The sequence below is a fragment of the Lissotriton vulgaris genome, chromosome 12 (assembly GCF_964263255.1).
Source record: "Lissotriton vulgaris chromosome 12, aLisVul1.2, whole genome shotgun sequence".
Classification (NCBI taxonomy): Eukaryota; Metazoa; Chordata; class Amphibia; order Caudata; family Salamandridae; genus Lissotriton; species Lissotriton vulgaris.
In genome coordinates, this window is record NC_141700.1 from 83,527,262 (window position 1) to 83,550,254 (window position 22,993).

Consider the following 22,993-nt stretch of genomic DNA (forward strand, 5'->3'; position numbering starts at 1 on the left):
ATCTGTCTTCCAACGCAGAACAAAGTTTACATTTGAATGTCTAGTACAACGTAGATGGGTTCAAGTTAAGGGTTGGGCAGTAAAATGAAATGGATGTACTTGTATGATACGTTTGTCACAGCTGCAACATTTTTGTGTCTAGTTTCAGAGGATTTTGGGACCTGTGATGTACTTCAAATTACTGTGCTTTAAAGTGGTGCGTGCACCATGGGAAAATCAAAAACTGCACCTGTACCTGTGGTTAGTTAGAAACTACCAGCTGGGGGTCCATATTACTATTTTATGTCAGTAACCAGGGTGCTTTTGCTAGGCCAACTGGTAGTTGTGTGGGGAATGTATATTGGCTATAAAAAATAATGTAACATTTTTAATTATTTGCCCTGTGATGACTTGAACATTTTTGAACTCTAATAACGATAACTTCAATATTGGACAAGCATCAGATTGCATTATACTGTCTCTGTACTTGCTAAATTGACAGCTTTTTTTATATTGCTCAATCAGCAGCTAGCTTCAGTTAGTTTTCGCAAGGTTTTTCTTTCAACTTTCTCTTTAATGTTTTTTTTTTCCAAATATAGCGAAAGCTTTGACCCAATAGATGTTGTTGTGATATCCTTGGCTTAAATGTGTTAAACTATTACTCTGAAGTCATAGATTTACGTCCAGTTAAATTGCAGTGCTTGGTGGATGTAGTCAATGTTTAATCTTTTATTTTTTTGCAGGCTGAAGATGCACTTGCTGTGGCCAAGAAGCAGTTGGAGAAGGAAACTCTTATGCGGGTGGACTTTGAAAATCGCTGCCAGAGTTTGCAGGAAGAACTGGACTTCCAAAAGAGTGTCTATGCTGAGGTACTGAAACAGTTTGCGCCCCGGCATCTCCCCCACGGTCGATGGCTTTGCTTGAATTGGGTATTTCCTATCAACTGGGTTTCTCGGCTACGTACAAATTTATACTGCACTATAGGAAGTAGGAACGTCCTCAACAGTTTAACCTCTTATAAGGTATCGAAGTAAAACTGTAATCCAACTGTCCATGAGCACTTACAACGGCACAGCTTGTATGTACCAGTGGAATCTTGATACGCACCAGTCGCCAAGTTGAAACGGGATTCTGGCTTTCCAATGAGTCCGGAATTTCCTGTTCTTCCACTTTCTTCAACATAACATCGCCTGGTTACTATTTTCTTTTCTCTATAGGAATCCCGCGAGACCAGAAAGCGACAAGAACGACGCATGGTTGAGGTAGACAGTGGCCGCAGCTTTGATTATGAATCGAAGCTTGCAATGGCTCTTGAGGAACTGAGAAACCAGCATGACGAGCAAGTACGGATGTACAAGGCTGAACTGGAGCAGACTTTCCAGGCTAAAGTAAGACTGGATTAACCTACTACTTTCATTTGAGTTGTCCTATATCCTTTTACATGTATAAAACTATTATCATTTTCATTCTGTGTATTAGTCAAATCCACATATATCAGATGTTGTTGCAGGTATGGGACAACGGTTTTGCATTCTGTGCATAATCTGGCATCTAGTTTCCTGCCAATTGCACAAGTCTTAAACCACCTTAAGACCTGATGCAAGAGTCGTCGGTCTTCAGTCAGATCGCCTAACTTTATTTCCAAATGGAGAATGTATAGTAGTACATAGTTCCCTTCAAAATAGTTTAGAATGCAAACTACATTTTTAAGCTGCTTGACTACAAAGGCTTTCTAGCATTGTCTAAACAGAACTGCCTGAACTTGAGCCTTTGTAGTAACATCATCAAAACGTGTTTATTTGTAGTAGATTTTACAATATGAATCGAATTATATATATTTTATTTATTTCGGAACACATGCTTATGAATTAACTCGACCACTTGATCTAGAATTAAAAAGTCAAACCAATCTCCAGGTGCTGTAGGCCGCTACATGATTTATATGAAACACCAACTGACCGTACCACCACAGCCTGGCATTTAACTGCATATTAACAAATAGAACCCAGTTAAAAACAGGAGAACCTAACCTCTTGGCGTGCTAAAGCGGTGACCTATGGAGCATTTTATACTTCCAGGCTTTATATTGTTATTTGCTATAAAGCATTAGATATTTTGTACACATCCTATTCTCCTGCAGGAGTTTCAGGCATCTGTCCCATGGATTCTTATCAATGAAGTGGACAACAAAGGAAGCTTTCCCCTTCTGTCATCCTTAAAGCATAAAAGGAGGCATTAGTAGTACAATCGACTAGACCATAAACAAGAAGTACTTCAACTATGACTGTCTCTCTCTTGCATAAGGCCAGTGGTGGTTTTCGGCTGCATTTTCAGGCCCAACGTTCTCTTGGGGCAGCCGTTTTTCAAGATTTGTATTTATAAAGGCTCAGTAATTCTCTTTGAAATGTGTTCTAAATGCTGAATTGCCACAGGTTGTGTGCTGCTGCTGTGTCCCGAACACTGGAAACTGTCACAAATACAATAGATCGTTTATATGTAATAATATATCCAAAGGGGTGAATACCCTTGTCCCCAAACCTTTATATTCTGGTTAAGCATTAGTTCAAAAAGAGCTACCATTTCTACCAATCAAAGTTTAGGCCAAAGCTTGGATGTTTTTGATTAATTAAAAATGTCATAACATGGTATTCCTTGGCAGACTAAACAAATTGCCCCTTAATACATCTCATAAAATTTATAGCTACTTGCATTTTAAAAGCCTGGTAAGTGCAATACACATATGCGTTTATATCTGTGCAAACAAATATGTATTACTCCTTGATGATCACGACTGGTTTTCTTTTTGCAATTTGAAATGACAACTATTGTAAGAAAAATATCTACGAAAGCAATTCAATGGAAGGGGATTGGTGTATTGCTATCACTAAATAAGCAAGTTTGGAAAGGTTGATTTGTGTGTTGAGCGTCTGAAAGATTTCTTGTTCTTTGAGTGGCTATATTATTGCACTTATAAAGCATATATCTTTCTGCACCTTCTCATGTGGGCAATCTTATTTATTTAATATTTATAGAGAATGTGTCCCCCAAGGGCTATGCACTCTGGAGAAAGTGAGCTTGCTACCAACCATGGACAAGGATACTAACAAAATAAGCATCTTTTGAGTAAATTCTACAACCAAAGAGGATGTATTTTATAAGTAGCACGAGGCAGATCATTTCTTAGTCTAGGGCGAAGATGTTAGTGAAAGGCCTTGAATACACGCAGCGCCAGCTCACAGGCAGAGCAGTAGGACACTATTCGTTTTAAGAAAGAAGTAAAAGCTATCCTCATGGCTAAATACACCTGAACTACCACTTCGGACTCTTAAAGAATCTGCACAGATCTTTTCTACCTATTCGACCTCTTTGCTTATTTGTATTATTTGTTTTATTGCCTTACAACTATTTGTACTGTTAGCTCTACTGACTTACCTGTTTGGCTATGATCATGTACCCTCTCTTTGTAAAGCGCTCTGATATCTGCAAAGATCTTGTTCGCGCTATATAAAACTTTCAAATAAAAATAAATAAATAAATCATTCAAAAACCTTTCCTCAATACCAGACTACTCCGCGTAACAGACGTTGCATAATGCATAAACCTTTAAATACAGTCTCCTAGGAAGCGAAAGCTGCTGTTTTTCCTAGCCTCATAAATGTAGGTCATATTTTCCAATCCTTGCAGTGTCCTGACACACCTGACAGACCGGTGTGGGATCCGTGGAGTGTATTGAATGCTTCCTCAGGCTCCCTAAATAAGTAAGGCTGGTTATGGAAACCGGCTGATGCTGATTTAGCACTCTATAAAGGAAAATAAAGCTTTCCTCTGTATTGCGTGTTCAAAAACCAAGATTTTACCCTTTGGAGTTAGAGGTGGGAAGTGACCCTACTGAAGGAAGCCAAATATAATGTTGCCATCGTTGATTACGGTTTCTTGTACAAGAAACAAAATGATAATGTAAAAGATTAGCATTTCTGAGGATTGTCGTTTTCTTTTTTAGCTGGCAAACGCCAAGCTTAGTTCTGACCATAATGACCAGATGGCTGGTGCTGCCCGTGAAGAACTGAAGGAAGCCCGGATGAGAATAGAAAGTCTCAGCTACCAGCTTTCTGGCCTGCAGAAACAGGTATTGTGTAAAGACTGATTTTTAATGTTACACTGTGGCGTTCAAATGAAAGACTTCACTCGAAGAATTGGAGAATATTTTCATGGTCACTGGCATGAAGAGAAGTTAGATCTTGTAAGTATGTGAACTGATCAACAAAAATAGCCCTACACCTGTGTAGGGCATAGAGTTTGCTTCAAATGCTGGCGAAATACGCAAGACCGGGGTCAAAATATGGCACTTATTCAATGTTGGTGAGCACCTAAATCGTGCATGGCGATGTGGGTAAAATAACAGAGAAAATGAATTAGCAGACGTGACCCAATCATTTTTTTTTCTGTTCTTTCATGTAGGCTAGTGCTGCTGAAGATCGCATCCGAGAATTGGAAGAAATGTTGATGAGTGAACGAGATAAGTACAGGAAGATACTAGACGGAAAAGAACGGGAAATGACTGATATGAGAGAACAGATGCAGCAGCAGCTAAACGAATACCAAGACTTGCTTGATGTCAAGTTGGCCTTGGACATGGAGATCAGTGCTTACCGGAAGCTGCTGGAAGGAGAGGAGGAACGGTTGGTGCACTCATTGAACTTTAGCACTGCCATGGCTGCTTGTTCTGGCCTACTGTTTGTTCATTGATGTTGCATTTCCACTGTATTTGTTGGTGGTCTGATATATATATTCATGCATGTTATTTGTTTTTGTGGGCCTCTTCCTGAAAATTTTGTTCTCTGTTTGAATTATGTCTTTTAAGTTAGGTTGTATTTGACGATACAGTTTAATCTTTCCGAACCTTAATGTGCAACCCAATCTGATGACCAGCCGTTTGTGACCATATTAGTGATGCACAGGATATTGGAGAATAACATCTCTCAGCTAGAATTTGTGGGGAAATCCTGTGTACCGCCATAGATTGGAACCTTTGCGGTCATCACATTTTCAATGTACTTTTCACAACCCTACCCAACAGGTTCATTGAATCCATATTTTGATTACCAATATATTCATGGACATAACATTTTGACCAAGTACCATATTTGCTAACCGGCTCGCCTGTCTTTGACGTAGGTGATCAAAGGTGGATGGGAGAGGAATAGTACTGGGTTGTGTAACACCTGCTAAGCAATGAGGTGCCTACTAATTGGTATTTTGACTAATCTTTGATTACAAAATGATTTGATGTTGGAACTTAAACATGGCCCACAATTGTAATCCTATTGTGTTAAAATCTATTCCAAATTTTGTTTTAGGTTGAAATTGTCTCCAAGCCCGTCTTCTCGTGTGACGGTCTCCCGAGCTACCTCCAGCAGCAGCAGCTCCACTGCTGTCCGTTCTTCCCGGACCAAAAGGAAACGCGTAGAGATGGAAGAACTTTCAGGGAGTGGTCTGCATTCAGGCAGCGGAATTGGGGGCGGCGAAGCCGCTTTTACCGCAACAAGCATCAGTGGTACAGGTGCAACTGGGAGCAGCAGTAGCAGTAGTTTCCATATGTCGCAGCAAGCAAAAGCCATTGGGAGCATTAGCATTGAAGAAATTGATCTGGAGGGGAAATGCGTGGAGCTGAAAAATAACTCTGAGAAAGTAAGTTCAATTAGTGTGCCTTGGGTACATACTTTCCTTGACTTATTTCCTTAAGTAGGCTTTTGCAATGGGAGGTGAATATGTTCCAGTTGTGTTCATAATAGAAAATGAGCGAAGTGCTTGCATGTCCAGTAAAGTGCCCGTTTCATTGATAACTGGGAAAACTTTCATTTTGCAGCCTCAATCAAATAGAATTGGTGCTGCGCAAACACTCTTGGCGTGTATGGGATGGGACAGAAAAGTACATTTTACACCTTAGACATGAGCTGTTGTTTTAAGGTGGCTGAATGAGTGTAGAGCGGATGCTTACTGCGGCGAAGACCCAAAATATCATTCTGACTTAATTCTGGCAAATGTCCTGCTGGTGGCATGCAGGTAAGGACTGCTAGTCTAACCCAGAAAGGTTGCAATTTGAGCTTGAACAGTAGCACCCAGACAGCTGAAACGTCCCATGATTGGCTTGGCAGATGAAGCAAAAGTCTTGGTAGCAGTAAAGCGTGGTGCCTCGTTTGTAGTGTTTGAGTATAGCCAATCTTATGCTAGCGGGTGTGGTTCTGCCTCATGGGCTTCTGGCGAGCTTTGATCCACTCCCACCATAGTAAACATTGAGCTCCAACTCAGTTTAGTTTAGCTGCTTATGTGAATTAGTGTGCTTTTTTGACAACTGATGGAATGTATTGTGCGAACTTGACTTGCACTACTGATTCCCGTAACATTGTGGAGTAAGTGCTCAATACTGATTCAGCAGTAATTTTCGACCAATTGCAACAGCTTGATTAATTTTTTCTGTACTATTACCGGTGATGGCACACAAACCAATAGTATGTGATGGATCTAATTTTTTGCCCCAGGGTGTCAACCCAGGTCTTTCCTGTGGTAAGTATCCCATTCAGATGTGTCTAGCGTCGGTATTGTGTGTGGTTTGAGCAGCCACAAATGTATGGCTGCTAACAAGGGGCGCGAGCAGAAGTCCACCCATGGGTCTAAGAAAGGGTCAATCTTACTTTGGGTTTCTTCCACTTCAGTGCAGCAGGTGTTTGTTTTAAGAATTCTTGTTGGAATTTTTTGGGAGTACCTCAGACTTCCCTGTATTTATAACCAAACAAACCTAAAGATACTAGCATATTAGGCTACCCTTGGAATTTTCAAAATATTTTAGCCTATATTAGTTTAAACATTTATGATCTTGTCTGTATTGGTCATCCCTGAGCACTTTGCTCCGAGTCCTCTTTTGTTCTGTCCCTTGAGTGCTTTGATTGTACTAGTATGTTGCATTAAGTAGATACATATTTTTATTTTAGGATCAGTCTCTAGGTAACTGGAGGCTTAAGCGACAGATTGGAGATGAAGAAGAAATATCTTACAAATTTACACCAAAGTATACCCTAAAGGCTGGGCAGACTGTGAAGGTATGAAGTTCAATTATTTCAGCATGATTTTAATTTGAGCGTTTACAGCAATCCAGTACGTCTCTTCATAACTTAGTCAGTACATCCAAGAATTTTACACGTTTTTTTAATAAGCCTATTTCATCTCCAGAGACTAAATGCTTACAAGTATCACTGACTTTGTATATGTTGTATGGGTTCCTTGTGTAGCCTTATGGCATGTTACCCTTCCATTGTTTTGTGAGGCTGACATTAAAAAATAAATTGCCTCTGACTCATAACCTGGTACAGAGGCTACCTGATCCAACATTGTTGTGCAGTCGAAACAAACTTCATTGTGAAACCGTATCAACTATTTACATTCTCTGTTTATACTTCACCTTTTCTAAATTAACTGGGGCATTGAAGTCAGGAGTGTGCATGAACATGGGCTTATACATGTAATGCCAGATGGATTTGTAGAGTGAGGATATCCATGCGCTGCGTAGGTGAGTGTAGACGTGTGGTGAGGCTGAGCCTGAATACAAGCAGTTTCAATGGTCCCGCAAGATGACTAATTGAAAGAGCAACCACTGCTCCAAAGAGTATCCCAGCACTAAAGACTAATAATTGGTAAGAATTAAGCCTGAACAGAGAGCCAAGTCTTGAGCTGTTATCTAAACCATGATTCTGAGGGTACAGACCGGAGCTCATAAGGGGCTTTATCCCAGGCCAAAGCTGGCAATGAAAAAATAGTGGTCGCTCCTTATGATTAGCCTTACTATAGGAACCTCAGCCAAAGGCACATTAGACGCATGCAGCTCCCTCACTGGAGACGAAAGATAGATTCCGACTTCCAGATATTGAGGCCCGGAGCAGTAAAAAGCTCCAGAGCTTCATAGTAAACCCGCTTAACCGAGAGTCAGTGAAACGAGTTCAAATAGGGAGATACTGCTGCTCTAAAGGGAAGTTTAAGAAAAAGCTGCCACATTCTGCACACAAGTCTGTTCATCAAATAGTCTGTAATGCTCCGAGTACGTTGGAAAGTCCAACCTAGAGCTAATTAAGGCAATAACAAGCGTCTTTCTAGCCGATAAGGGACGGACGTGCAGGTATTTCTTTAATGTCTGAAGCAGACCGAAGCAAGGTTTTAGCACAGCAGGCACTCGTGGCCGAAATGAAAGCTGGTTGTCAAATTTAAACGCAAGATTTGTAACCACTACCAACCGAGAAGGCAGGGAAAGAGGCTCGATCGAGTCAACAGTCAGACTAATGGTCGGGAGGTAGGGCTTGACTTGAAGTATCTGTCTTGTCTATGTTACACATCAGGTGATCACGACAGATCCATTCAAAAACAGCCGAAAGACCGACTTAATACAACTTGAATCAACATCTTCGCTCTTGTTGAGGAGAATAGAAGCTGCCGGTCATCTGCAAAAGAAATTACCTCAACTCCAAAGGACTCCACCAGCTTTGACAGAAACGCCAAATAAACATTAAAAAAAAACTGGGACTCCACATTAGATACCAGTAGAGCTCTAATCAAAAGAATACTTAAAGGTTTGAAAAAACGGTGGGGCCTTCCAGACCGCTTGACCCCTATTATACTGAAAGGATTTAATTCGATACTAGTCCCCCTAGACGTATGGATCTCCAAAAATCTTGGTAAATGATGGCAACGGCAACATCGTTGCATAGTTAGCCAAGACACTAGGAACAGCAACATGTTTTTTGTAGAGGGGGGTGGTAGTTTAGCCTACTTTTAGTTCAGCTAACTATGGCAGTGGGAATAGAGGCATGTATCAATTTATTCATAACTGGATTGATCACATCCACCACCTAGATAAGCAGATCAATGTGCACTCGCAGCTTGCATTAATGCCCATTCCCTAATATTGTATACAAGATTTTATATTTCAACTTTTGAATAATAAAGTAACTGTGCCCATTTTATTGTTACAATATGGTTCTGATCTGTGTTTCTTGGGCCATGCACCAATGTTGATGTAACATCCATTTACTGAAAATTAAACATATGTATGAAAGTGTGTGCTCCTGCCGGAAATCGTTCTACTTTATTTTCTCTATTATGTCTTATGTACAGTATCCTTTGTTCAGTACCCTGAGCCAAACGGGTCTGCAATGAAAATTATTTTATGACCTTACACAAAGTTCACCTTTGTTTGGATTCTTCTTTTACTGACCTGGAATCTCAATCTGAATTCAGTGCAAGAATTATCTGTAAAAGAGGTCTTAAGTGTTTCACGTTTTGAGTCCTGACTGTCTTACTGTCTAGGAAACTGGGTTTTTGTTGCAGTAGCCTCCCACTTTTTGCTCCCTTTATATTCGCAACTAGATGCTGTTTTTCAACGGACGGTGCACCGAGGCCTGCTAGCCAGACCTAAGTGCCAGTGCTCCTTCCTTAAAACAAAGTGATGTCTGATTGCTTCACAATTGGCTATGGACATTAGCACCCCTGTAAGCTACGTTTAAGTGGTTTCACTCGGGCAGCAAATTGAGATGGAAGCTATGAGGATTGGCTGTAACGAAAGCGAAAGACTGACCTGAAAAACATGATTTCAGTGTTTCTTACCTTTAGAGTCGTAAAACCTTGTCCTGGTCTCTGAAACCTGAGCATCATTTTCACAGCAGCCCTTTAGCTTCACGCCACTGACACATTATTTAAACCATAGGCCCCTAATTTCAATTTCCTTTGAGTATTCACACAGTCCACTCAAACCGTGTCAGTGCAAATAGAAATAGCATTGTTTGAAATTGCAGCACAATGTTTACATACAAATTTAGCTTGACTAAAAATCCAGATAATGTACATTAAAAGCACCCTAAAGAAACCTGTTGTGCCGAGGATCTCCAGTGTAGAATTTGCCGATTTTCGCATTTTTTTTAAGTATAGCATTTAGCATAAAAACATTCTCTGGTAAATCAACGCAGAAAATGCACTACGTTATCATTCGTACTGTGAAACAAAAATAGCTTCACATTCAAAATGAAGTGACTTTTACAATAACTGGTTGGAAAACTGTTTAAGGATCCAAATTAGTTTCAATCGCTTGTCGGATGTGTTGCCCTCTCACAGCTTTAAAGAATCCCTAAATTCCTCAAATGTTGTGTAGGGAGAACTGTCAGAATTACCCTGCTGTGAACTTGGGTACATTTTAGCATCTTAATTGTCTTTGGTATTTTCAATATACAGAAGGGCTTCATCACGTCTGATTTTAGAGATTTCGGGCATGGATCGGGAGGAATAGTGGCTTGTGATGCATCTGGGTTCTATAATTTGATCACTTTGCAACTATACCTTTACTGTCCTTTGTAAATATGACCATAGCAATCTACATTTAAGCTTAACACATTAATTCCCTCTAACAAATCGTTTGTAATTGGATTTTTTTTCTTTCCTCGTTTTTGCTAGAATCTGCATTTAAGCTACTATAATAGTGTTTAGCAGCTTAGTTGATGGTGGTAATCCTGTGCGATTTGCAGAAAGATGACAGTGGTTAAATATGCTTCCCTGTACAGTGTCCTTTGGTGTGTGAATATAGAGCATAGGTTCTTATACAGTGATATAGTTAGGAACCAGATAAATTAGTGCCACTATTGCCCAGAGCTGATGGAGTAATTAAAGATTTTCTAATTCTGGACCACAACCTGAATTGTTTCAGAGGTAAAATGGTGGAGAGTAATAGATTTGTGATGTATTGACATGTTTATGATCCAAACTGAAAATGTCACTGACTTGAGACTTCTGTTTTCAGATTTATGGTGCGGATGCAGGTGTTACACATAGTCCACCTTCTGTTCTTGTATGGAAAGGTCAAAGTAACTGGGGTACAGGATCCAGTGTCAGGACGTTTCTTGTTAATGCTGACGGAGAGGTAAGTGATTATTCAGAATCTTTACTTATATGATGAGAATGTATCTATTTTTCGTGTGGGGTCATGATAGGTCATTGCAACTAACCTCTATGATCTGTGGAGAAGTGTGGCTCAATGGTTAGAGCAGGCAGAGCTCCGGCCACGGACAAGGGTTCGATTCCCGCCTCGGCGGGTCTTGGGCTCATAAATTCCTCTGACCGGATATTCTCGCCTCAGTGCCTATTCTAATCATGGGTCCCACGCTGCAACTCTGGGCAATAGCTTGCTTAGTCTCCACAACGGCCCCCACAGCGCTGGGGATGCCTGATTTCACCATGGGGGTGCCCAGGAGTGGACACTTCACACGGAAAACCAGGAAGGGTTCCCTTGCGGTATTCGTACAAGCGCCGGGAGACCCACTGCGGGTAGCTGTGCGCTATACAAGTACAAAGACATTTACATCTACTGTGAACCGTAGTGATTGGTCCTAGTGCTCTAGCCCTCTTAAAAATGTATACTGTTTGAATGCAATTTTATGCACTTCCCGTTTAAGGTGTTATTCTCCAGCAATACTTTTATGGGACAATGGTACGTATAACCTTTTCCTACATTCTCTGGGAACAGCAACACCCTCTTGAAATCTGTTTCAAGTTTATACTGGTTTGTCTTGCTTTGAAAGCAGTATACGAGCAGTTGCCTCGACACTAAAGGAAATCTTAAGTAAACTGTTACCATTAAATCTTGACTAATTTCGCTATCAGAAATAGAAAAGACAACCAATCTCAATGATAAAATAAGCAGCAATTTCTAAGAAGACACAAGCTGACATTTTACTCGTCTTTGAATATACAGCAAGTGTGACCATATAAAAACAAGATTTAAATGCATCAATATTGCTCCTTCACTTTATTCTGAATTAACAGACCAGCTCTCCAGCCAGAAAGGACCAGTAGGCCAAAAAAATAGAATTCCCTTATAAAAATGTGACTCGCAAGTCTTCGAATAGATTTTTCAAGGCCTATATTTTGATGTGAAACTTAACTCATCTCATTATATCATGATGCCTCGCAGTTCTGAGCCCATGTATTGTATCTCTTCTCCATTTCTCCCTAAAACGTACCCACTTCTACTCTGTATCTTCACTGCCCCTGTGCTCCAGCTTTTCTTCTTTGGCCCGTTTCCATTTGAATTTTGCCACCGATCTGCTATGTTCCAGCTCTTTTTGCAATGTCTTTGAAGTTACTAACCCACTTTATGTTGAATTTAATGTCTATTATGATTAAAAGGTTTACGTTCCCTGTGAGGGATACCCGGGTCTCTGGTAGTTCTTCTGTATACCCAATTGATATTATGTTGAGTGCAATCTAGGAACATTACAAAAATATAAGTAAATAGTTCAAAACTGTGAGAGCCAGAGTTATAACTAGCAATTGCTCCATTACCCAAAACACATAGTTGGCTACCGATTTATCAAGACCGAGTCATTGTAAGGTAAATGAAAGTATCATTTATTATGAATAAGTTCAAGTAAAGGTCCCCATTCTCAGTGCTCGTGCAAACAAATCTATCTGCTACATACTTACTCAGGGGTTAAAATGAAGTTTCTCCCCATTTCCTACAGACTGCACCATGTGCATGTAGAACTGGATGTATTCTTCCTCTACTAAGGGGGAAAAGTAAGACTTGAAGTTTACAGTCCTATTGACTACAGAGATTCTCCTGGAGATGATAGAAAAAAAGTAGTCATCCAACTGCAAGATCAATTCTGAAAACTTTCTTACTTGAAAGTCAATTGTGCCAGTAATTCAGTCACATGTAGGACGAATGGGAATCTTCTTCAGGAATGCTTGGCATCTGATCTTAGTCAAGAACCTTCAGCTAGCCATGGTACATAATTCTGGTGTTCAACAGGTATTCGAAGGCAGATCATCAGTAGATCTCCACAGGATCCATCAGCGACTACCACTACCTGATGTTACACCCAAACTCCAATTTCTTTTCCCATAGGTCCTTGTGGTTTACAGAATCCAAAACTTCATTCTGTGCCCTGCATGGGGTTTGCCAAGTGTATTTTACAAAAAGGGGTTTCTGCTCCTATTCAGTACATAAATATGTATTGTATACCATGCTTCTATTCACTCTCAGAAGGCAAAAACAGACCACTGACTACTATTACGTGGGCTTTCTTCACTAAAATTAAGCAAGCGTTGCCATGTTGTCCTTAAGTTCGTAATTCATACAAAGAATACAACCACACGTTTGTGTGTTCAAACTTTTGCCAGATATCTTTACATTGATATCTTTTCTCATATCCGCCAAGCTGCTTGATTTAAATCTCATTGTGATCTTTAATTTTCTTGTCTCTGGATTTTAAGGTTCACTAGCTTATTTTACGTGCACACAAATGATCAGTACCCTGAACTAAATTTACATAATGGCGAAAAACAATTTGGTAGTGTGCAGGAGTCTAGAATATTGACAGTATGCTTCCGTAGTTTATTATAGTATGACCTCTTTGGCTTGTCTCAGAGTACAGACTACCTTCCATAACTGCCTCGCCTACCAATACTTGGCTAATGCTTTGTAGGAAAGTGGGTTTCTGTTGCAGTAACACCCCCCCCCCCTCTCTTTTCTAGAGCACTTTGAGAGTGCATTGGGCCCCTGCCAATCCATTTTTCAGTTTCTGCGTTCTTTCCCTAAACTGTACCATTGCTCCCACAATTGTCACACCTCTGGCCCACTTATAAGGCACTTGTAGCAGTGGCGCCAAGGGCCTTGTAACCAGAGAGGGTTCCTTAGGGCTGCAGCATGTTTTGTGCCACCCTAACACACACACACACTGCCATTGCAGGCTATGTGTTGTGGTGTAGCTAAACTAAGGGTCGACATGTAACACACTCCTGGGAATAGGTAACTCATCCCTCTGGCAGTGTGCACAAACCACAGATTAGGGCATAGCTGCTTGAGCAATATGCTCCTTCACTGTCTGAGTCCATTCTTGGACACTGTTAGTGCAGTGTTGCCATTTTGAGTACATGGGCTGGGAGTTTGTCAACACAAACTGTGTTTCTGCCTTGTATGAGTTTGTATAGTAAATGCTTTCACACTACCCTCTGATCAGCCTTACTGCTTAGCCCAGCTACAGCAAAATTAAGAGTAATTTTGATATAATATATACAGAACCAGCCTCCTACATGCTTAGACCAGCGAAAGTTTGAATGGTCCTTGAGGCTGATTGTATCTTTCCTGTAGCATTGTGGGTATCTTTACCAGAGATATGAACTCTAACTCAAACTAACCATTAACGCGTTAGACCAACTTGCCATCTAATAACTGGTGAAATAAAGTTTAATTCTCATTATTTAGGAAGTGGCAGTAAGAACTGTGTCCAAAGCCACTGAAAATGGAGAAGAGGAGGAAGATGAAGATGAAGCAGATTTCGGCGATGAGGACCTCTTTCACCAGCAGGTAATTTAAAGACCTATAGCAACACTTATTGAATTAGCCCAAGGAACATGCTAGGTTATTTCACAGCTGTGAAAGTGATTTGATTTTGGTTGCTCCCTTTAGACAGATGAACATGAGCTGGACTCATAAAACAGTTCTATTCAATGAATGATGCATTAGCCACTGAAAGTGTGGCCATATCATGGCGAAGTTAGAGTTTAGGAGTTTTACTTTGTTCCCTATCGAATATGTGTTGCCTAACATCCACTGGGGTCATAATTGAATAATCATTAACTTGGTAAATATTTCCTATGAAGGCAGGTGTTTGACCAAATTGTTATAGTGCCTGGACCTGTGAATCACTGTTTCTGCTTAGGTTCATGGACGCTGCATTGGTCATATGGTGTCTCTACTTAAACTGTTGCAGAGAATTTGGCAAGTGTGACTGTACTGATGTCTTCTGATTGGAGAAACTGTGGCGCACCTGGCGAGGTCTGATCAATCCTCCTTGAATTCCCAGTATTCAGACATGACAGAAGGAGATTTGAGATAAATGCCATTCAGTAGATCGTCTTTTTATTAATACTTTATTTGAGTTTGAAAGGATTTCGTCAGTCTACTGGTTGTCAAGAATTCTTAAGGCTCATGTGTTTGCTGTGTGGGAGGTTTACGGAACATAAGCATGAGGTTATGGCAGGAGAATCGTAATTTGTTTTTCTCTTGCCTGGGTCGTCCAGCTGTGTATTGATGAAGCTTCAACATACAACCAGTCTCTGGCTTTGACCACTTGAGTCTGACTTGGTTGTGCTTTTTTCTCCTCCTTGTTTTAGTGATTCATTCAGCTTCTTTCTGGGTTACACTTTTTAGGTAAGGTTGAGGATAAGATTTTTTCTAGCTCATGGAGCTTTAGCACTGCTGTGAAGATTCAGTGCCCTTGTAGGGTTCTGCGTGGAAGTTTGCACACAATATACCCAAGGGCATTATACAAGACTTCTTGGAAACTTTGATAAGATCTCGAGTCCTCTAATCCAGTTATCGGTGCTGCAGGGAACTTGTCAGGCCTCGAACTGCTTGGATATTGATGGGCACTGACCACAAGAGAAGATATTTGCGGACATTGACAGGCAACAGGCATGGTTAAACTACTGACAATTGTAGAAAAGTTTAGCAAAGCCCAAAGCGCTCCCTCAGGGTCCCGTAGCAGCAGTTCTGTAGTAGGGGATCTCTGTGTATAGTCATAATCTAGTGAATAGTCCCGCCCATGTGCGTGGACCCCGGGGCAATAAAAATAATCTCTTAAAGTGTCAAAAAAATGCAGAACTGCACAGACACTTAGAGAATTTAAAGACAGATAATGCAGCCTATAACCAGGAAGTACTGTCCAGTACTTCAACTAGAAATTCCACCAAAAATCCACAAACGGCAAAGTCTGTCCAGATTTCCCTTGCCTCAGCAGCAAAAACCCTCTGGAATGTGCCTTTAAGAGAACTTTCCAGAACTTCACAGTATCCCAGAATGCCCAGCAGGTCCCTTTTACTTTTTTTTTTCCGGCTCCTGCAAGCAGGACCCTGGAGCATTGAGCTCTCCCTTTTTAAGGGTTTTTGGTGATTTTTCACTGCTTTTTTCAAAGTTAAGTGCTTTATAGTACTTTGGTGCCTTTCTCCTTGGTTCTTGCACTCTGTTTTTTGTCGAATATGCCTGCATTATTCGATAAATGCCCGGAGTGCTCCAGGAAGAAGGCCAAATCCGATCCCCATGAGGTGTGTATCCTCTGCCTTCCATCTTCCCATGTCCCAGAGGAGTGTGTGATCTGTCAAGGCTTCTCTGGCAGGACCCTGAAGGACAGAAAGAAGATCAGACTTCAGGGCCTTGAAGAAAGAAGAATGAAGGCACAAGGTGGGTCTGGAGGGGCTTCATCTGCCCATGCTGAGGCCTCTGGGGGGCTCCCCAGGGGCAGGAAGACCAGCAAGCGTCCCCATTCTGTCTGGGTCGATTGCATCGACTACGTCGACCTGTGCTTCGACGTCGAAGGACCTTACAAGGCCACCATCGAAGTCCCCGGTGACTATTTCGTCATCTTCCTCGTTGAGGGATCGACGTTGAAAGGCCAGGCGTCGGCGCTCGCCGTCGAGGCGACACCGCCGTTCGCCGTCGGCGAAGAGGAGACGATCGTCGTCGAGGAGATCCTCGTCAAGGAGTGGGTTGCCGTTGAGGCGCAGGTTGCCGTTGAGGCGCAGGTTGCCGTCGAGGCGCAGATTGCCGTCGAGGCGCAGAACGCCGTCGAGGCGCAGAAGAACGCCGACGAGGTCGCCATCTAGGCGAAGGCGCTCGACGCCGACGAGAAGACGCTAGACGTCAAGGGACCGACGCTCGCCGTCTGGTCGCCGTTCTTCGATGTCGCAGAGAAGTGGAAGAAGACCTGATGCCATGGGAGGTTCACCAACGTCCCAGGCTGGTAAAGAAGGCGGTTCACCGGGCTCGGTGTATTCCGAGGTGTATACCCAGTCAGGGAAGGTGACTCCACCGCCTCCATTGCCGAGGGGTCCCCCTCCGAGGAACCTTACTCCTCCTCCGTTACCTCCACCTCAACCTGGGCCTCGGTTGCCAGAGAAGCCGCCTCCGATTCCTCCGAGGTCTGTTTCATTGCCTAATCATCCGACCCCTCCCAAAGGGACCCCTAAGCCGAAGGCCCCGGCCAAGCCTAAGTCACCTGTTCCGGTGGAACCGGCGGATCGCCCTAGGCCGAGGAGGTCACGATCACGCTCCGGACGGAGAGGAAGATCGAGGAGTCGACGCAGATCCTCCACCAGATCAAGGCATCGCCATAGGAGAAGGGGATCTAGGTCCCGCACGGACTCCTCCAGGACCCGCTCCTACTCACCGACTTTGTCGGGCTCCCCAGGGACCAGAGTGTCTCCAGTGGAGGTTCTCCTGAGGAGGGCTGCAAAATTGGGTATCACGGTGACGGCTCCGACACCTACGACGTCCGTGATATTCGAAACGCTTCACAAGAGGCACTTGTCTCGCCCTTGCCTACCACTGGTACCTGGACTGCTAGAAGCTGCAGAGTAGCTGTTCCTCACACCGGAGGTAGTGAAGGCCGCTCCCTCCCGGCTTCTGAAGATATACAGGGCCCCGGATTCGGACCCGGCCTTTCTGAGGATAGATCCGGTCCCTGATTCAGTGGTAGTGACGGCGGCCAGCAAGTTACACTCTACCTCCCCGTCCTCCACTGTGCCTCCAGATAAAGTCAGTGGATCGACTCGGCTGGAAGGAAGGCTTGTGGGACTGCGTCCACGGCCATGAAGGCGTCCAGCGATGCGGCGCTGCTAGGCCTCTATGACCGGGCTCTGTGGGACTCCCTGCAACAGTTCGTGGAACTTCTGCCAAGAGACAAGAGGGAGGACTTACAAGAGGTCCTCAAGGAAGGAATGCTGGTGTCAAACCAAGTCAACAGCGCAGCGGCGGATGTCTCCCTGTTGTCTGCCCATGGTTACTGTCATGGGATCAATCAGCGGCACCATGCTTGGCTCAGGTTCACGTCACTCAAGCCGGAGGCCCAGCAGCGGGTGGTCAATCTGCCCTTTTCCGGGGAGACCTTATTCGGAAAACACGCAGATGATGAGATGGCCCGCATGAAAGCGGAGACCCTTACGGCTGTGGCCTGTGATCAAAGATTTTTTGGAAGGCTTGAAGAAAGTATTCCCTCGTGTCGGGCTTCCTTCGCCTTCATGGGAATGAATGTGGTACTGTCGAGATTGATGAAGGAGCCTTTTGAACCTATTCATAAGGCTTCGTTGCAGCACCTCTCCTGGAAGGCGGCGTTCCTCGTGGCCGTTACATCGGCCCGCAGGGTGAGTGAAATTCGGGCTTTGTGTTGCCAAGAACCTTATACTGTATTTCATGCTGCTATGGTTGTTATGCATACTCACCCTAAATTTCTTCCCAAGGTTATTTCTGATTTTCATGTCAACCAGATGATAACTTTGCCTACGTTTTTTCAGAATCCTTCATCTCCAGCGGAAAGGTCCTTACATTCCCTGGATGTTAGGAGGGTGTTGAAGTTTGATATTCGTAGGTCAGACAAATTGTTCATCACTTATGGATCAGTCAGGGCGGGTCTTGCTACCTTTTACCTTGCTAACTTTTCAACATCGTCAAGGAATTTACCAATCCCTCGGCCAACTCCAACGACATCACCCCCTCTCAAGCCCTCTGCGACTCCCTGGCTTTATTCTTCCACAACAAAATTGCAGACATCCACAACAGCTTCGACAACCAACCCGGAGACCAACCCACCCAACCATATGCTGAACATCCTCCCCCCTTGAACACCCTTAACGACTGGAACCCAATCTCCACTGAGGACACCATCCGCCTGATGAACTCCATCCACTCAGGATCCCCTACAGACCCATGTCCTCACCACATCTTCAACAAAGCAAACTCCGTCATAGCACTGCACCTCCGAGACGTCATCAACTGCTCCTTCAACTCCGCCACCTTCCCGGAAAGCTGGAAACACGCTGAACTCACCGCCCTTCTGAAAAAACCCACAGCGGACCCCACCGAACTCAAAAATTACCGCCCCATCTCGCTCCTTCCTTTCCCGGCCAAAGTCATCGAGAAAGCTGTCAACAACCAGCTCGCCGCCTTCCTCGAAGCCAACAAATCCCTCGACTCCTCACAGTCTGGCTTCCGAGCAAAACACAGCACTGAGACCGCCCTCATCGCAGCAACAGACGACATTCGAACTCTACTGGACAATGGAGACACAGTCGCCCTCATCCTCCTCGACCTCTCTGCAGCCTTCGACACAGTCTGCCACAGCACCCTCTTACAACGCCTCAGAAACATCGGAATACAAGGAAAAGCACTTGAATGGATCACCTCGTTCCTCACCGGAAGAACCCAGAGAGTCCGCCTCCCACCATTCAAGTCCGAGGCCACTGAAGTCATCTGTGGCGTACCACAAGGATCCTCACTCAGTCCCACCCTCTTCAACGTATACCAGAAAGCTAATAAGACCTTAGGGGGTAAACCTAAGGCTCATTCTGTAGTAGGGGATCTCTGTGTATAGTCATAATCTAGTGAATAGTCCCAATACTGCATGCCCACCCCTGTGCCCACCCTGGTGGATCCTGTTCCATCTCCTGTGATGGCTCCTGCCCTCCCCTCAGTGATGGCTCCTGTCCCCCCATGATCAAGGGCTGGGTGAAAGGATGGATGATAAGGGGAAGGATGGATGATGAGGGAATGGATGGATGATGAGGGGACGGGTGAAAGGATGGATGGATGGATGGATGGATGGATGGATGGATGGATGGATGGATGGATGGATGGATGGATGGATGAGGGGAAGGATGGATGGATGGATGGATGAGGGGAAGGATGGATGGATGGATGAGGGGAAGGATGGATGGATGGATGGATGGATGATGAGGGGAAGGATGGATGGATGGATGATGAGGGGAAGGATGGATGAGGAGGGGAAGGATGGATGGATGAAGAGTGGGTGGGTAGATGGATGGATGATGAGGGAAAAAGGATGGATGGATGATGAGGGGAAAAAGGATGGATGGGTGATGAGGGAAAAAGGATGGATGGGTGATGAGGGGAAGGATGGATGATGAGGGGGAAGGACAGATGGATGGATGGATGGATGGATGATGGGTGGGTGGGTGAAAGGATGGAAGGAAGGATGGCTAAGTGAAAGGGTCGATGGAGAGAGAAAGGGAGGATGGATGGATGACTAAAATAGTGGATGGGTGGAAGGATTAGTAAGTGAAAGGATATCTGGATTGGTGAAAGGGTAAATGGCTGAATGGATGAGTGAATGGATGGATGGGATGAAGAGTGGATGGATAAGTGTACAGATGGATAGGGTGAAAGGGTGGATGGATAATGGAGATGAGTGAAAGGATGGATGAGGGGATGGATGAGTGAAATGATTGATGGAAGGATACATGATGGATAGGTTTGCAAACGGTTGAATATGTTTGTAAATGGCTGGGCTTACTTATATACTATTGCGAGACCTCTGATGTGTCTGTAAAACGTACCTATTGTCCTGAATTTTGACCCTTTGTCCTGAATTTTTACACTCACCGTCCTGAATTTGCACCAATGCCAGTTAGTCACCCTATTCGCTGGCTTGGAGACGGAGCGCCGTGCAGAGATGTCTGTCCCTCAAGATAAACAGACAGAACTACTCAACCGAGAGAGCTGAGGCGCACACGGGACTGGGTATCTGCAGAGGCGCGCTGGACAAGGGATGAAGTCGGAGGGTTGAGCTCACCTATTGCAGACCATTTCCCACTGGGAGTGAGCCATGGGAAAAATCCTAGAGGCGAGAAATTTAACACGGGCGTCAAGTGGCCCCCATGTCATGGGTGTCAACTTCAGCCAGTCCCCGCTTTTAAATCGGAGACGATTTGCAGGCTGACATTTTGCAACGAAACTACAAGTACCAACATGCAGTTCGCTACCGTTTAACAAGTGACCACTTGGCGGTTTTGACTGCTCTTTCTCTAGTGGTTAGGTCTGTCGAACGGGCATCCGGTGGGATATCAGGTCGTGTTCAAAATACACTGTACTATTTAACGTGCTTACTAATAAAAGGGGCGATAGGTATAGCCATCATTAGTGCAGCAGGTACAGTGGCACCAAGCTCTAAGGCTATTGCAAGACACAAACTGACCTGCAATGGTACGCCTCTTCTGGCGCAGGGCTTTGCAACGTGACGCATCTGGGAGATGCGTCGCGTAGTAAATACCCCACACCATGGTGCATCTTTTGCGCCGCCGCGTCACAAAAGTGACGCAACGGTGGCGTAAAAGCAGCGCAAGGGGCTTGTAAATCTGCCCCAAAGTGTCTACATTGTAAAGAAACTAAATATACATAGCTTCATGTTGTTAAATAACTAAAAAAACTAAGATATCTGTGTTTGTTGTAGGAAAAATGGCCACATAAAATGCCGCTAAATTTCCATTTTTGTGCTGCTAAATTTGCTAATCCATGCCGCTATATCCTGGGGGGTCTGCTCAATGCTCCAAGGTCCTGCTCGCAGGAGCCGGAAAAAAGAACTGAAAGTAAAAGGGACCTGCAGTGCATTCTGGGATACTGTGAAGTTCTGGAAAGTTCTCTTAAAGGCGCAGTATCCTGTTTTGAGCCACATAATGGCAGCCTATGGGGCTTGTCTGTCCATGTCTTCCTCTCTATCATTCCAGAGGGTTTTTGCTGAAGGCAAGGGAAATCTGGACAGGCTTTGCTGTTGGTGGATTTTTAAAGTTAAAGTACTGGACAGTGTAGCCTGTTTGTAGGCTGCATTATATGTCTTTAAATTCTCTCTTAAGTGTTTGTGCAGTTCTGCATTTTTTCGACACTAAGAGATTATTTTTGATTGCTCCGGGGTCCACGCACATGGGCGGGACTATTCACTAGATTATGACTATAACAGATACCCCTACTACAGAACTGGAGTTACAGGACAGAAACTACTCCTTCCACCAGGGGCAAAGCTGCCACGACGGCTTTGCTCCTTAATGTTCCTATTGCAGAAATCTGCAAGGCCGCCACTTGGAAGTCGGTCCATACCTTTGCTAAGCATTACTGTCTGGACACGGATGCCAGGGCAGGCGCTCAGGTTGGGCAAGCTTCACTGCGAAATCTTTTCGCACAATAGTGGTATTTCTCGTTTCTCCACCGCCGCTTTGGTGTGGGGGATGGGCTTGCCATTCTATTCACTAGATTATGACTATACACAGAGATCCCCTACTACAGAAGGAGTAGTTTCTGTCCTGTAACTCCAGTTCTGTAGTAGGGGTATCTCTTTTATAGTCATAAGCGCCCGCCCTCCTCCCGGGTGGAGAGAGAGATTCATGTAAGGAATGCTACAGGTCTGGCGTGTTACGCCTTCAAAAAGAACTGAAAGTAAAAGGGACCTGCAGGGCATTCTGGGATACTGTGAAGTTCTGGAAAGTTCTCTTAAAGGCACAGTATCCTGTTTTGAGCCACATACAGACAAGCCTATGGGGCTTGTCTGTCCATGTCTTCCTCTCTATCATTCCAGAGGGTTTTTGCTTCCGAGGCAAGGGAAATCTGGACAGACTTTGCTGTTTGTGGATTTTTGGTGGAATTTCTAATTAAAGTACTGGACAGTGTAGCCTGTTTATAGGCTGCATTATCGGTCTTTAAATTCTCTCTTAAGTGTCTGTGCAGTACTGCATTTTTTCGACACTTTAAGAGATTATTTTTGATTGCTCCGGGGTCCACGCACATGGGCGGGACTATTCACTAGATTATGACTATAACCGAGATACCCCTACTGCAGAACTGGAGTGACAGGACAGAAACTACTCCTTAAATAGCCTGTGTACACCTAGTATTGACATTTATTCAAACTCTTATTTACGATAGCACTGTAGGGAAATTATATGAATCTGACCATGAACGTAAAGTAGATGAAGGGTTGAATTAACATAAAGTAGATGAGAGGTTGGAAATTGTGTACAATTGCTTTCATATCCTAGGTGGCCTTTCCCAAATAGCTGCCCCCTATAATCTCTAACTGAAACGGCCGACAAGGTTTGCATTTGTAAACCAATTTGGTGATAGCTATTGGTTATGCAAGAGAGC

The 22,993-nt window shown here is 43.8% G+C and overlaps 1 protein-coding gene across 1 annotated transcript in view; it reads left to right on the forward strand.

Annotated features, from left to right (window-relative positions):
- Positions 1-22,993, forward strand: part of LMNB2 (lamin B2) — a 44,653-nt gene that overhangs the window by 13,646 nt on the left and 8,014 nt on the right. The window contains exons 4-11 of the mRNA XM_086947256.1: positions 723-848; positions 1,197-1,367; positions 3,980-4,105; positions 4,438-4,658; positions 5,337-5,667; positions 6,969-7,076; positions 10,811-10,930; positions 14,276-14,377. Of these exons, the coding sequence (XP_086803382.1) occupies positions 723-848; positions 1,197-1,367; positions 3,980-4,105; positions 4,438-4,658; positions 5,337-5,667; positions 6,969-7,076; positions 10,811-10,930; positions 14,276-14,377 (1,305 nt within the window). The remainder of the gene's footprint in view (positions 1-722; positions 849-1,196; positions 1,368-3,979; positions 4,106-4,437; positions 4,659-5,336; positions 5,668-6,968; positions 7,077-10,810; positions 10,931-14,275; positions 14,378-22,993) is intronic.